The sequence below is a fragment of the Rhinoderma darwinii genome, chromosome 6, assembly GCF_050947455.1.
Source record: "Rhinoderma darwinii isolate aRhiDar2 chromosome 6, aRhiDar2.hap1, whole genome shotgun sequence".
Lineage (NCBI taxonomy): Eukaryota > Metazoa > Chordata > Amphibia > Anura > Rhinodermatidae > Rhinoderma > Rhinoderma darwinii.
The window spans coordinates 11,535,559-11,550,868 of NC_134692.1; the positions used below are offsets into that span (position 1 = coordinate 11,535,559).

At 43.6% G+C, this 15,310-nt stretch overlaps 1 protein-coding gene across 3 annotated transcripts in view; it reads right to left on the reverse strand.

The window, feature by feature from the left end:
* PRKAG3 (protein kinase AMP-activated non-catalytic subunit gamma 3) overlaps nt 1-15,009 on the reverse strand; it is a 41,453-nt gene extending 26,444 nt beyond the window's left edge. For 2 of the 3 annotated variants that reach the window (XM_075829123.1, XM_075829122.1), the window contains exons 1-5: nt 14,603-15,007; nt 11,142-11,187; nt 6,935-7,044; nt 4,532-4,613; nt 510-568 (exon numbers count right to left, since the gene is read on the reverse strand). In XM_075829123.1, the coding sequence (XP_075685238.1) occupies nt 510-568; nt 4,532-4,613; nt 6,935-7,044; nt 11,142-11,187; nt 14,603-14,635 (330 nt within the window). In that variant the 5' untranslated portion in view covers nt 14,636-15,007. Of the gene's footprint in view, nt 1-509; nt 569-4,531; nt 4,614-6,934; nt 7,045-11,141; nt 11,188-14,602 lie in introns of all 3 variants that reach the window. The other variant, XR_012849455.1, reaches the window with a different exon arrangement.
* Nucleotides 15,010-15,310: the final 301 nt, after the last annotated feature.

Here is a 15,310-nt window from a genome sequence, read left to right on the forward strand (position 1 = left end):
CGGATCCGACACTCTGATCCGTGGCAAGATAGGACATGTCCTATCTTTCCACGGATCAAGGACGGGACTTGGGCGGGACACACGGTCGTGTGCATTAGGCATTAAATAAGCAGATTTGCCTATAAGGGACCTGGGGACATGGGTGACTGACAACACCTGTGGGTGCTGCGATGGTGGCCATATTGGTGGTCTTTCCTAGTATCTTGAATAACAAATCTGACCAGTTTTGCAGTGATGCATCCTCCACTCCCATGATGCTGCATAAACTAAGCAGATTTTCCTTTCAGGGATCTGGGAAAGTTGGATGACAACCTGTGTGTGAGCGGTAATAGTGGGCATACGGGTTGTCACATTGATGTCGCCAGCAACCAATCAGATTCCATTTTTATGTTCATGTCTGAGGTCAGAAATTAAAAGCAGGCCTGTGATTGGTTGCTGTGGGTTCCTGTATATTAGCTGCTATATATGACCCCCCAATATGTATTATAGATACTTGACCGTCTTCATACCATCGGAGCCTTGTAGTATCTGTGCAGGATGTTGATGAAGTCGGTGATGGTTAGCATTCCTGCAAAACCAGGACGACACAAATTCATCAATCACAAACAATTAGTAATCAGAGCACTCATTGTATCCGGTATATGGTTAATTACGGGATCCAACCAAAGCCTTATAATAATCAGTAATTACCAGCACACGTGAAATACTCACTGACAGCCGTCACATATCAGTACAATGCCCCATAAATACAGACCCTCCAGATCAGACCCTCTAAACAAGTACAGACCCCCCAAATAAAATACAGACACTAGACCACTAAATACAAACCCTCTAAATAAATAGAGACCCCCTAAATAAAGACCCTCTAAATAACTATAGACCCCAGAGTAAACCCCTTAATAAATACAGACCCAGGATCAGACCCCCCAAATACAGACACCAGATCCCCTAAAGACCCTCTAAATAATAATTGACACCAAAGAAAAAACCCTTAATAAATCCAGACCCCCAGATCAGACCCCTTAAATAAAAAGACACCAGACTCCTATATGCAGTCCTCCTAAATAAATCCAGACCCTCTAAATAACTATAGACCCCAGAGTAAACCCCTTAATAAATACAGACCCCCTAAACAAATAGAGACCCCCTAAATATAGATCCCATAGCAGACCCTCTAAATACAGAGTCCAAATCAGATCCCCTAAATAAACACAGACCTCAGACCAGACGAGCACATGATCACATGATCACCTCTCCCCGATCCTGCAGTCCTCTTAACTTACAGGAGAAAAGATTACTGCACAAACGAGGAGAGGTGAGTATATAAATAAAAGACAACGCGGGGCACCAGGGAGATTTGCCTGCTCCCCCGGGTGTCCAAGAGGTTTCAACTTCTACCGGGAGTCTCCCGAACACCCCAGGACAGTAGACAAGTTTAAATTTGTGGCAGGGAACAGTCTCCTTCTCTTATAATCTCAGCTGTTTGTGCTCCAGAATTCTCCTCCCTTTAGTTTCTGGGACAGGAAGTAGCAGTTTGACATCTACCTCTGGCAGTTTTATTTGTCACTTGGTCACCCAAAAGTGTTGTCCCCCCACTCTCTCAGCTTTAGCCCTCTCATTAATGCTAACGCTCGGCACAAAAATAATGCATTAAAGAGTAACTAAACTTTTAAAAAACTTTTGACATGTCGTAGTCACATGTTAAAGGTATTGATCGGTGGGGGTCCGAGCGCTGAGACCAACACCGATCGCTAAAACGAAGCTGCAGAAGTGCTCGGGTGAGCGCTGTGCCGCTGAGTTTCTGAACGGCTTTTCTTGGAGCGGTGTACGGGTTCAATAGTAAGTCTATGAGTCCGTACACCGCACACTCGGCTTTCCGAAGAAAGTAGTTCAGGAACGAAGCCGCACAGCGCTCACCTGAACATTTCTAAAGCTTCGTTTCAGCGATTGGTGGAGGTTTCAGTGTTCGGAACTGCACCGATCAAACGTTCTGCCATGTCAAAAGTTTTTTAAAAGTTTAGTTACATATTAAGTTATGTCTAGAGCAGGGCTTGAGGGGATGGGGCGCACAGGGACTAGTTCTTTGGTGTTATTTAAAACTTTGTGTCATGCACCGCCCCCTCAGACCTTGCACTTATTGCCCGGAGTGTTTCCTTAGTTTAGATTTCATGTATTAGCCCCTTGTTTCAGGTCCAGGAGAGAAGAAAACTGACATTTGTGGAAAAATTACTCAATCACACCAACAATGAAAGCCGGAACTTGGAACAGTAGTGAATCTCTGCCGGAGCCGCCCGCCTGCCAATAGTACTGCAAGGACATAGCGACAACTCATTCAGAAAGTCACAGAACATCTCAGAAGAACATCCAAGGAACTGGTGCCCCTCAAGCATCCGCTAAGGTTATTGTTCATGGCTCACCAGTATAAAAGGGACTGGGAAAAAATGGGATTCGTGAGATGGAATCGCTCCTATCCAAGAAGACCATCAATGCTCTTCTGACATTTAACACTTCGATACTGGTTATTATCAAGATCTCTTGGATAATGTTCTTTAGACCAGATGAAGTGAAGGTGGAAATCATTAAATATTCCATTACATCTGGTGTAAACCAAATCCGGCATTGACCTTTTGGCCTTGGAAAGGCTCTTACTTGAACCCAACAGAAACATATTGTAAAGGATCTGCCAGGTACAGCTTCTGGGTCAACGCCCATAGGTAATCAGTCTGCACCTGCTTCTATGTCTGTGAGACGGACTCCATCTTCCACCACTCAGGATGGCAGGCTTAGGAGTGGGAGAGCCTATCACAGCCTGGCCAGACGGAGCTAGCTCCCGCCCTCTGTCTATTTATACCTGCCTTTCCTGTTCCTCCTTTGCTTGTGATTCTTCTCGTGTGGTTTCCTGGCCCTGCTGCAGCTCCTGAACTATTTGACCCTGCTTCATATTGACCCTGGCTTACTGACTACTCTCCTGCTCTGCGTTTGGTACCTAGTACACTCCTGGTTTGACTCGGCTCGTTCACCACTCTTGTTGCTCATGGTGTTGCCGTGGGCAACTGCCCCATTTCCCTTAGGTCTGGGTACCCTTGTCTGTTTGTCTGTCGTGCACTTATTGAACGTAGGGACCGTCGCCCAGTTGTACCCCGTCGCCTAGGGCGGGTCGTTGCAAGTAGGCAGGGACTGAGTGGCGGGTAGATTAGGGCTCACTTGTCTGTTTCCCTACCCCCATCATTACACATATGAACCTAAAGAGGGCTCCTGATATGTCTTTCAGTAAATACTTTAATTACCCATAAAATAACATGGTTGGAGCATATTTTCTTAGAGCTCTGCGCTGTGACTTTCCTCTATTATTCCTCCTGGAAATGGTAATGCTCAGTGACCAATTTATTCAAACATTTCCAGGAGGAATAACAAAGGAAATGCAGAGTTCTAAGTGCTCTAGAACTCTTTCTGCATCTATTCTTACAGTTCTGCATTGTGTCATTATTCTGTTATTCCTCCTGGAAATGTATGAATAAATTGACAACAGTGATACCACGCCCCTCGTCAATAGGGTGTGTCCCAAAACAGTCTGGCACGGTCCAATCAGTCCTATTGACAAGGAGAATGGTAATTTACAGAAGAATTAAAAGAGGAAACACAGAGTTCTAATAAAAGGAACTTCAGAATTTTTTTATGGGATATACAGTACTAGTATTTACTGAAGCCATGTCAGGAGCGCTGAGAGGTTTTCTTTAAAGGGGTTGTCTGAATTAGAAAACAGATTTTTTTTAAATACCCTGTTAGAGTATTCTATGTCAATAGAGGGGAGTCCTTCATTTGGGACCTCCATTAATTAGCCAAGGCAAAAAGCAGCTAAAAAGAGCGTCTGTCTGGAGGACTATGCATTTCAGGGACAGCTCATTGATTTTAATGGGCACCATGTAATGCCTCAATTTCCCTGCAGGGGCGCTGCAGGGGAATTGAACACTTGCTGCAATGTTTCTTCACGCATTACAGTTGATTGCCTTAGTAGCGGGACAACCTGTGATTAGCTTATTTTGAGTCGACCTCTATAACAAAAAAGGGATTGTAAAAAGTAGACACACCCTTTAATAACTGAAGACAACAATTTCTTGTAAAGAGTTTACCGCCATTTAGTTATATTTCTAACCTTTCACTTGATTCAAACTTTTGGATCTTGTTGCCAAACTCTGATACAATCCTCTGGAAATTAGTCTACAGCAGATATGCCCCAGGGGGGGGACACACGATGGCTCCATATCCCTCAATAGAGGGCGACAGCACATGTATGGCCACTTCTGCCCCATGAACAGGGACCCTCTTGCTCACTGCAATCAGCGATGCAACAATCACATTTTATATCCTACGTTTGTGGTATACATTGTTGTAAAATATTATTGTGGCTCCTTTAAAAGAAATCGGACAATGTGGCCCTTAGACCAGAATAATTCTGCTTCTGGGATTGACAGTAATTAAAAGACTTTTTAATGAAGTTGTCCCCAATATCTTCCATGACATTAAAACTTACCCACAAAACAATGCTGCTTACTGTCCCAGAGAGGCGCTGCCCGCACCCCATTTGCTACCAGGGCCAGGAAGGCTTTCTTAATCTGTTTGAGGGAAAAAGACAGAAATGGAAGGAAATCAACAAGCTGAATACGATGCGAACAAAGAGGAAAAAAGGTCGTCTTATTGCCGGGAAACGCTGGGGACGCGGAACTTCTGATTTTTATTTTCTAACTTTCCAGAGAGCTGATGATTTATTATGTGCTTGGCTCAGACACTCAGCGAGAACTATACTCTAAAAGTGACCAGGACGGTAGAGGCCCCTGGGAAAATATGTTTGGCAGACGCTCTTCTAATTCTTTTGAAAAATGTAATAAATAATGCTATTAAACTGGAGAAGCAATAGTGCCATACCGTACCAATATCATATCTCCATACAATGTCCAAATAACAGTGCCATATACTGCCCACAATACTGCCACACAGTGCCACTATAGCAGTACAATACAGTGGCAACATAATATATACACAGTACATACACATGACCACCATACAGTGCCAACATAATTCTGTCATACAGTGCACATACTACCATACACTGCCCACAATACTGCCATACAGTGCCACTATAGCAGTACAATACAGTGGCCACATAATATATACACAGTACATACACATGACCACCATACAGTGCCAACATAATTCTGTCATACAGTGCACATACTACCATACACTGGCCATAATACTGCCATACAGTGCCACTATAGCAGTACAATACAGTGGCAACATAATAGGGCAAACACAGTACATACACATGACCACCATACAGTGCCAAAATAATTCTGTCATACAGTGCACATACTACCATACACTGCCCACTATACTGCCATACAGTGCCACTATAGCAGTACAATACAGTGGCCACATAATATATACACAGTACATACACATGACCACCATACAGTGCCAACATAATTCTGTCATACAGTGCACATACTACCATACACTGCCCACTATACTGCCATACAGTGCCACTATAGCAGTACAATACAGTGGCAACATAATAGGGCAAACACAGTACATACACATGACCACCATACAGTGCCACATAATACTGCCGTACAATGTCATTATACAAGTACAATAAAGTGGCCACATAATAATGCAAACACAGTACATACACATGATTACTATACAGGGCCAACATAATACTGCCATGCAGTGTCATTATTGGAATACAATACAGTGGCCACATAATGCTGCCAACACAGTACATACACATGACCACCATACAGTGCCAACATGATACTGCCAAACAGTCCCACTATAGCAGTACAATACAGGGGCCACTTAATAATGCAAACACAGTACATACACATGACCACCATACAGTGCCAACATATTACTGCCATACAGTGCCACTATAGCCGTACAATAAAATGTGCACATAACGCTGCAAATACAGTACATTCACATGACTACTATGCAGTGCCACATATTACCATACGGTACTATATACATAATTCTGACATATTGAGCTTACCATTTGTACTACTTGCACATTAAAATAACATTATAACAATACTATACAGTGCCCACATAATATTACCATACAGTGCCAACACGATGATATCCTATTGTGCCAAATAATACCATAGTACCCACATAGTACTATAAAGTACCCACATAACTCTGCCATACTGAGTATACATTAAACTGTTATACAATATAAAACCAACAAGAACATACAGTGCCCAAATGACAGTGCCATAGTGCCTAATAATACAAATGGAGAGAGGATATGGGTTGAAGGATATTACATGTAACGGGGGTGAGTGAAAACTCCTAAATGGTGGTCCTATATAATATGTGTAGTATATATTCTAATCAGTATATACTGTATTATGTTATAATGAGAATATATAGGTTGTATATATTCTCAAGGACATATGGCTCCTGTAACTCCATAAGAACCGGGGGGTCCCCAGCTTTGCTTTCATCTCCATGGGTCGCTTAAAACTTTTCAGGTCTCCCCGGCAGCGAGTGCAACTTTAGCCAAAAAAGGAAGCGGAGAACAGGCTCAAGGGTTGCACAATGCATTTCTCCAAATAGAAACGGGAGAGGAAGTGAACAAGTGTTGGACATTTCTGTCCTGGGGTGGAGGAGATGGATATTGTATGTTCTCCCCATGTTTGTGTGGGTTTCCTCCCACACCCCAAAAATATACAAATAGGGTAATTGGCTGTGTGTGGTTGATCGGGAAATATACTGTGTGGGGGGACAGGGACTAATGTGAATGGTGTCAACCTCTGTACAGCGCTGCGGAATATGTTGGTGCTATATAAAGAAACTGAAGTAATATCTACTCTGGGGTCCCCACTCCTGTATGGGCGCCCCTTCTCATAACAGTCTTTTATATACCGACCTGTAGAGACGTGTCAAACACAACCAGCTTGCAGCTTGTAGGGATGGCATCATAGCACCTGTTCTTCATCATAAACTCCATGTATACCCCGGCATCCTCCCCAAAATCCGCTGAGAGAGAAAAGAGAAAAAAATGACGAGGCCCCGTGTATGAAAATGTACAACACTTAGGGTACGAATACCACAGAGGGGAAGTCCGGGTCATAAACAGGGGCGTTGCTAGGGGATTAGAAAAAACAGGGGCGCAAGTCCGAGACATGTTTACCCCCCCAAAAAAAGTGAGTGTGTGTGTGTGTGTGTGTGTGCCTGCGTGGCACTACGACCCTATAGCTATGGATAGAATAATATGTGGGGTTAGTGACTGCCTCCTTTTTTTTGTTCTTGCCCTCCTCCCATTCTGCCCTGGGTGATTTTAATTAGTTTAATGCTGGTTCCTACCATCCCCAAGTATATGTAGGCTTAGTCCCAGTTCTGGGTGTATGTGCAGCGCAGTTTCTCACCTCATAGAGGTCGCCTTGTCGTGGCAGGTGGGCTCACACAATTTGATCAAAATGTGCACTAAGAACCTCCCTATTGTAAGTAGATTTTGCAGTAATGCAGATTTATTTATATTTAGCGGCTTAGGTGGCATTAGTATTCGCAGTGTGCGGTCGCTATTTTCTTGTGTGCTGTATAAATTTGCAGTCACGGGCGTCCTTGCACCTGTATACACATTTTGTTTCATTTTGTTGGAACGTGCTGTTCAAATTGTTGTGTTGTTTATGGATAGAATTAGATACAGTGGCTCAGCAGACAGTATCACACTTGATAGGATTAGATACAGTGGCTCAGCAGACAGTATCACACATGATAGGATTAGATACAGGGCTCAGCTCGCTGACATTGCGGCTCCAGCGTTGCACCCAGGAGAGGCAAGAATAATAATTGTTTTGCTTTTTTATGTGTTACTAAAAAATGTTTGTGTGTTTGTGTTTTTTTACAGGTTCGGATTCGAGGAATAATTCGATGGCAGCGTTTTTTTTATTCTCAATAAAATGGTTAACGAGGGTTGTGTGGTTTTTTTATTTCAATAAAATATTTTTCTATATCTATATTTTTTTTAAACTTTATTACTACCGCCTTAGTAATGGCCACTAGTTGATTGACAGCGTCCATTGCTAAGGCGGAGCTTAATGTTAGCCTGTGCTTTCCCAGCGTAATAATACCAGCCTGCGGCCGCCCCAGTGCCCGGCCTTCACTACAGATGGTCAGGTACTGGATCGTACCCTGCTCTTGCCGGCACCCCTGGTGGTAGTGGGTATCGGGGTAATAATGGGGGTTAGTGTTTTCCTTTTCATCAGCTAACATTAAGCCTCGCCTTAGTAATAGACGCGGTCAATCAGCCAGCGGCCATTACTAAGGCGGTAATAATAACGTTTAAAAAAGATCCAAAGACAGAAAAAATATTTTATTGAAATAAAAAAGACACACACAATCCTCATTAACCATTTTATTGAAAATAAAAAAAGCTGTCATCGAAGTAGTCCTCGAATCCGACGTAGTCCAACGACCGAACCTGTAAAAAAAAAAGCACAAACACAAAAAAAAAACATTAGTAACACACGTGCTAGGCTTAGATACAGGACCCATGTGTGATCCTGTCTGTTGGAACCTGTATCTAAGCCTACCATATGTTAGGCTTAGACACAGGGCCCCAGCAGGCAGTAATCAGTATAAAATTACTGTCTGCTGGGGCCCAGTATCTAAGCCTTCTATGTGGTAGGCTTAGATACAGGGCCCACCAGACAGGATCACACATGGGCCATGTATCTACGCTTACAATGTGATAGGCTTAGACACAGGGCCCATCACACAGGATCACACCATGTGTGATCCTGTCTGCTGGGCCCTATATCTAAGCCTACCACATGGCACACTTAAATACATGGCCCATGTGTGAGAATGCCAGCTGGAACCTGTATCTAAGTCTACCGCAGGGTAGGCTTAGGTACATGGCCTCAGATGACAGTAACGTTATACTTACCCTCCTCTTCGGCTCCGGACGCAGCAGAGGTCCTAACGCCATCCAGCGAGCGCACAGCGGCCATGATGTCAGGATGCGAGATGTCAGGACATCCGCTGTGCACAGTAACGAGGAAGCCCCCCTGGCTTCAGCAATTGCGACTACTGCAACCCTTAAAGATAATGTGGCAGTTGCCCGGGGATCCGGGGCACCAAGCCAAAAGTGTGGGGCTTGGGCCCTGAAAGCCTGGTGCTAGCAACGCCACTTGTCATACAACTGCAGATCTGGGGCGTGTTCCACAAATATTGGCCTGATGTATTATGGTATTGTTTACAAAGGCCGGATACGCAGCGAAAAAGCACACAGAGTATCCGCAGTGTTTACGCTACGTGAGGACGTAACCTAAAAGTGACAGTGCTCCAATACAGTTCAATTCCATGAAACCGTATGTTGGGTATGTTGACACAGTTTTTTGTTTTTTTTAACACGGTTCTTGATGCGGGAACCACGTCGGAAACCGCTTAAAAAAACGTCCGAAATTGCCTCCCACTGATTTCAATGGGAGGCGGAGGCATTTTTTCCCCGCGAGTGGTAAAAACTGCTCGCGGAAAGAGGCGACATGCCCTATCTGCGGGTGATGACATCTCTGACTTTCCATTGACATCAATGGGAGGCAGAGAAAGCGTATTTCGCTGCGTATTTTGCCCACGGCGCTCAATGGCCGTGGGCCAAAAACGCAGCAAAAAACGGACAGATCAAAATCTACCTCAAAATTCCAGCCGGAATTTTTCTGTGTGAACAGGGCCAAATGGGGCCGGATTATTCCTGTATTATCAGATGGTTATAGAGACATATATAAAACTCACTTGTAGGCCGGATTCACCTGAGCGTGAGCGTTTTGCGCACGCAAAAAAACGCAGTGTTTTGCGTGCGCAAAAGCCACTCAACAGCTCCGTGTGTCAGCCCCGTATGATGCGCGGCAGTGTCATTTTCGCGCAGCCGCCATCATTATGACACTCCGTTTGGATGTTTGTAAACAGAAAAGCACGTGGTGCTTTTCTGTTTTCATTCATACTTTTCACTGCTGTTGCGCGAATCACGCGCGTCCCACGGAAGTGCTTCCGTGTGGCATGCGTGATTTTCACGCACCCATTGACTTCAATGGGTGCATGATGCGCGAAATACGCACAATGAACGGACATGTCGTGAGTTTTAAGCAGCGGACTCACGTTGCGCAAAAATCACGGACTGTCTGCACGGCCCTATAGACTATTATAGGTCCATACGACACGCGTGAAAATCACGCGCGTTGCACGGACATATATCACGTTCATCTAAACAAGCCCGTAAGGATAGAAAACAGACGGAAATAAACAAGTGCTGGATAATCAGACTTTCTGGATTATCGAATGGCAGATTAAAGGAATGCAGAATATAAAATGTTAATTTTTTTAACACAAGCGCATGAATCAATGAAAATGACGGGTGAAGGGCGCAAACTGAATCTTTACCCGGGTGAAGTAAGGCCTAGCTACGACTCCGTCCTCTTGTGTCGCCCGCACCTTACATTTACCAGGTAGCAGAACCATCAGCGGACTCATGAGGTTGTGCAAACAAAGCCTAAATAAAGCTGCCCATACAGGGCATAGCCGCTGGCAGTTATCACCCCCCCCCCCCTCCCACCGCACCATTAACATGCCAGCTTTACTTGGCAGAACAAGCCTGTTAATTCTTATGGAGGGAGTGATGGGGGAGGGGTGTGCGGCAGGTTCACGCACGGACAGGAATATAATGTGTATGGACGGCTTCCGGCTGCAATAGTTATAGGTTTTTCACTTATACGGCTTCTTGATAAGGTTAAAGGCCATGATGGGCTGTTCGTGTCACTGCTGGGGGCTCCATAACGACTCCTCTTGTGACCACTCAGCCGTCTGCACGGACTATGGAATTGCGTCAACAGTAGAATACAAGCGCCATTTTCGGTAGCCTGTAACTATATTGCAAGAACCAAGGGAAATTGGTGCCGTTGCCCATAGCAACCAATCAGCAGTCATTTCTCATAAGTTGTAGGAAAACGAAAGCAGTGATATGATTGGTTGCTATGGGCTACTAGTTTTGATGAATCTCTCCCGGTGTGTATGGGCGCTGTCAGGAGTTGTTCTTTCGCTTCGACGCGTTAACCCGCAAGGTGTCTGATTACGATTACCTGGAGTGGGGAACAGCGGGATATCGAGGGCAGGAAATATTTCTTCCTATATAAAGAAAAGACTGAGAATTAGTTACCGACATCATGTAATTTATAGGTGTGCATACAGGAAATTTAAGGGGAATTTCACTTTATACAATACGGGGTTAATGGACAGCATGGGGCAGATTTGTCTAGCAGTAAAACCGTCCTTGTTGCCCATAGCAACCAATCAGAGCTCAGCTTTCATGTCTTAACCTGCTCTGGAAAAATGAAAGCTGTCCTGTGATTGGTTGCTATTTCGCATTGAAATCAATGGGCAGATGTTTGGAGGCGTTCTGCTTCCGATTTTTCATCCGTTTTTCGGAAAATATGAAAAATGTGTACCGACATCCCATTCTATTAACCCCTTATTACCAAAAATGAAATTCCGCTTTAAGGGCACGTTCACACGTGGCGGAATTGCTGTGGAATTCCGCTGTGGACAGTCTGTCCATTGGTTTCCACACCTTTTTAGTTATCTTCGTGCAGACGTTGCGGACCATAGGCTGCGGTGCGGAATTTGGTGTCCGCAGCATACACTGGCTGTTGCGGACGTGTAGCGGTCTTGTGGCGGAATTTCTCCATTGACTTCAATGGGGTTGATAATTCCGCAATGAAGTCCGCAGATGTTATGTGTGTTGCGTTGCGGATTGGTTTTACGAACAGGATATTTCATCATTCTGGCTGGACCTGTGTGTTTCGAGGTCTATAGCCAGACTGAGATGGAATGTTTTAAAAGACAGCAGGATGTGATCTTCACCTGAATACGCAACGACTAATCCGCAGCAATTTACTCCACATTTTAGGCAAAGGCGCAACAGAATCTGCAACGCAGTTTATGTGCGGCATTGATGCGGACAGTGTCTACAGAATTCCGCCACGTCTGAACATGCCCTAACAAAGCAAAGCTTAAAGCATTTAGGACATTTTATTTGAATACAAATTAGGCCTAATTCACACAACAGTTTTACAAATGTATTATTCTAGTTTAAATCTAATTGAAATCCCTGTAAAAGTCAATGGAGATCCGTGATACAGATCTAAAAAAACATCCGTATTTGATTCGTATTACGGTTGGGATAATAAAAGATTGTATTTTTGAGGTGTTCGTTTACACTGATCAAATACTGACAAATTGCTGCATTACGGACATACGGAACTCAATACAATTGAAAAGATAGATAGATTAGATAGATAGATAGATAGATAGATATGAGATAGATAGATATGAGATAGATAGATAGATATGAGATAGATAGATATGAGATAGATAGATATGAGATAGATAGATAGATATGAGATAGATAGATAGATATGAGATAGATAGATAGATATGAGATAGATAGATATGAGATAGATAGATATGAGATAGATAGATATGAGATAGATAGATATGAGATAGATAGATATGAGATAGATAGATATGAGATAGGATAGATTCTATATATATGTCTTATGTATTTTGGGTTTAAGAGGTTAAAAGGCACAATCCATATAAATAAAATAGCTAATAAATCCTGATCTGACTGTAATTAATCAGCTTCCCATATAAATAAATGCCCCCTCCTGCCCGGCCACCAGCCCCAGAAATCCCCCATTGATATAAATATAAAAATTGATCTTAATTAAATACCACAAATACGTAACATTTTAGAATCATATACATATAGTATAATAATAGATATTAGAAGGACCAAGTCCCTGTTCTATAGACAAGTTCAATCTGTCCGGCTGCTTCATGGTACTAAGTCGCAGCATTTCCACACATTGTGAGCTATGACGGTACCCACACATATTAGGGCTGACATTGTAGCCACTACTAAGTAGTCAGGACCAGATTACAGAAAAGGGCACATGTTCAACAGCCTCAGTCTACGATCTAGGGGCCACCACCACCCCTCAGAATGATGACCCGCAGGAGTGGCCAACCTCAAATTTCCGCAGCATCAGCACCAATAGACTTGGGAATGTAGGTCTTAAGCAATATTGATTGGGTACCATATGCACTGATATTAGGGCAATATATGGTGGCATTCTTTAGGTGCTGTGTAGCAGTTTTTGGGCACTGCATAACACTATCTGTATGGGGTATTATAAGGATATTGTACGGTACTGATAGTTGGGCGCTGTATGACAGTATTTTCACACTTTGTCACTTATTTTGCTACTGTGTGGCTGTATTATTTCGTGATGTTATATGGGCACTGTGCGGTGATATTATATGGGCACTGTGCGGTGATATTATATGGGCACTGTGCAGTGATATTATATGGGCACTGTGCGGTGATATTATATGGGCACTGTGTTGAACTGCTGTTTGAGCACTGTATGGCACTATTTGCACACTTTGGCACTATTATTTTGCTACTGTGTGGCTGTATTATTTGGTGATGTTATATGGGCACTGTGTTGAACTGCTGTTTGAGCGCTGTATGACGCTAGTTGGGCACTTTTAAGTGATTTTATTTGGACAGAGACCGCCATTATTATTAATCCATTGTATGCCGTTTTTGGGTTATTATTTGGAATGGTATGGGGTATAATATGGGTACTATATGGGGCTATTATTTGGACAATAAATCTTATTTGGGCACTGCACAGAGTTATTATTTAGACACTGTATGGGGGCAATATTTGAGGACTGTATTCAAATATTAACTACGGTATAGGGTATTATATGGGTACTGTATGGAGCCGGCACTGTTATTTGGATACTTTATGGCGTTATTTTGTAATGTAAGGACATTCCACAGAGTGTTTTACCAGGAGCCACCACCGACTATGATCAAGTTCTGCTTCTGGTCGGACACATGAGATGTTTGCAGATATTTGCTGCTAGTGTCGTTTCTTTGATGTGTGGTTGGTCTTCTACACATATGAAGCTAAAGCCATTAATAAAAAAATCGACTTTTAGGCAGACTTATTGACATCCATTCCCGCATCGAAACAACTATTGGTCGTACATCCGCGTTAAAATCTGATGCTTTGGACGACCGTCATCTAATAAACCACAGCAGCAAATACGTAATATCAATATAATGGACACATCATGCAGAGAAGCTCTAACATTGGGCCACCTGTCCAGCCCCGTGGAACTACAAGGCCCAGAACAAATTGTCAAGCCATGCTGTATGAGATTACAAAAATGGGAAAGAAGTCCATGAATCTATAAGCAATGATCGGCAAAGAAACGAAACATACAAATGTAGCAAATCTGAGATCGTCCACTGTAGCAGAGCTGAGTTTCACATATGTAGCAGAACAGAGTTTGTCATTTAGTATATGGTGGTATCACTGAATCTTAAAAAGAGTTGGGACGGAGCACAAGCAACACAGTCCCAAAAAGGTCGGGGACATATTCAGCTCTACATGAAAAACATAAGCAGCTGTTCTGCAAAGCAATAACTGATAAGTGATCCGAGGGATGGAGTAGTAATTACCTTTTGGGGGTCATCCACATCCATAATGTCCATGGTGAAGCCTTGGGATGGGGGTGCAGTCTGAGTATTGGGGTGCAGTAACACTGCCTCCTGAGCTGTATGGAATCCTATCCCATCTTTAGTCCTTGTACACACATCAACGCTTGTTTCCTGATCTGGGTCTAGTACGACTGACAATCCCAGAGAGCAATGCACTAAATGGGTCACTCTGTCAGCTGCTTCCTTCTTAGACCCCCTCCCCCATCTATAAGGCTTTATCCCCCTCTGTTCCTCTGTATTATCTTCTCCTTTGCTCCTTCTTGCCCCCCAGTCCCCTGGCACATTCTCCTGGATTGCCAGTCTATGTCCTCAGCTTGTGAATCTGTTTCTCCCCTCTGATTCCTCCTCTTCCTCTCTCTCCACTCCCTCCCTTTGCAGGTTGATAACATTTGCTCCTAGGATAGAATGTCAATGCTGGGTTGCTTGGCAGGGCTGATCAGTGCATGGTATCCCCCTGGCTGCAGCGCTATGCACAGACTGGGCACCTGCTCCATGAGCCCAGCACATTCCCTGGCCCATATTTCACATGACCCCCAGCTCAATCATCAGATATAGATCATGCTACATGAACGTAGTATAAGGGCATTATATATGAGCGCTGCAATAAATGCCACCTAAGCTGTAATGGTATTAGCTGTGGATAATGGGTGTAGTACTCCTGGGACCTTC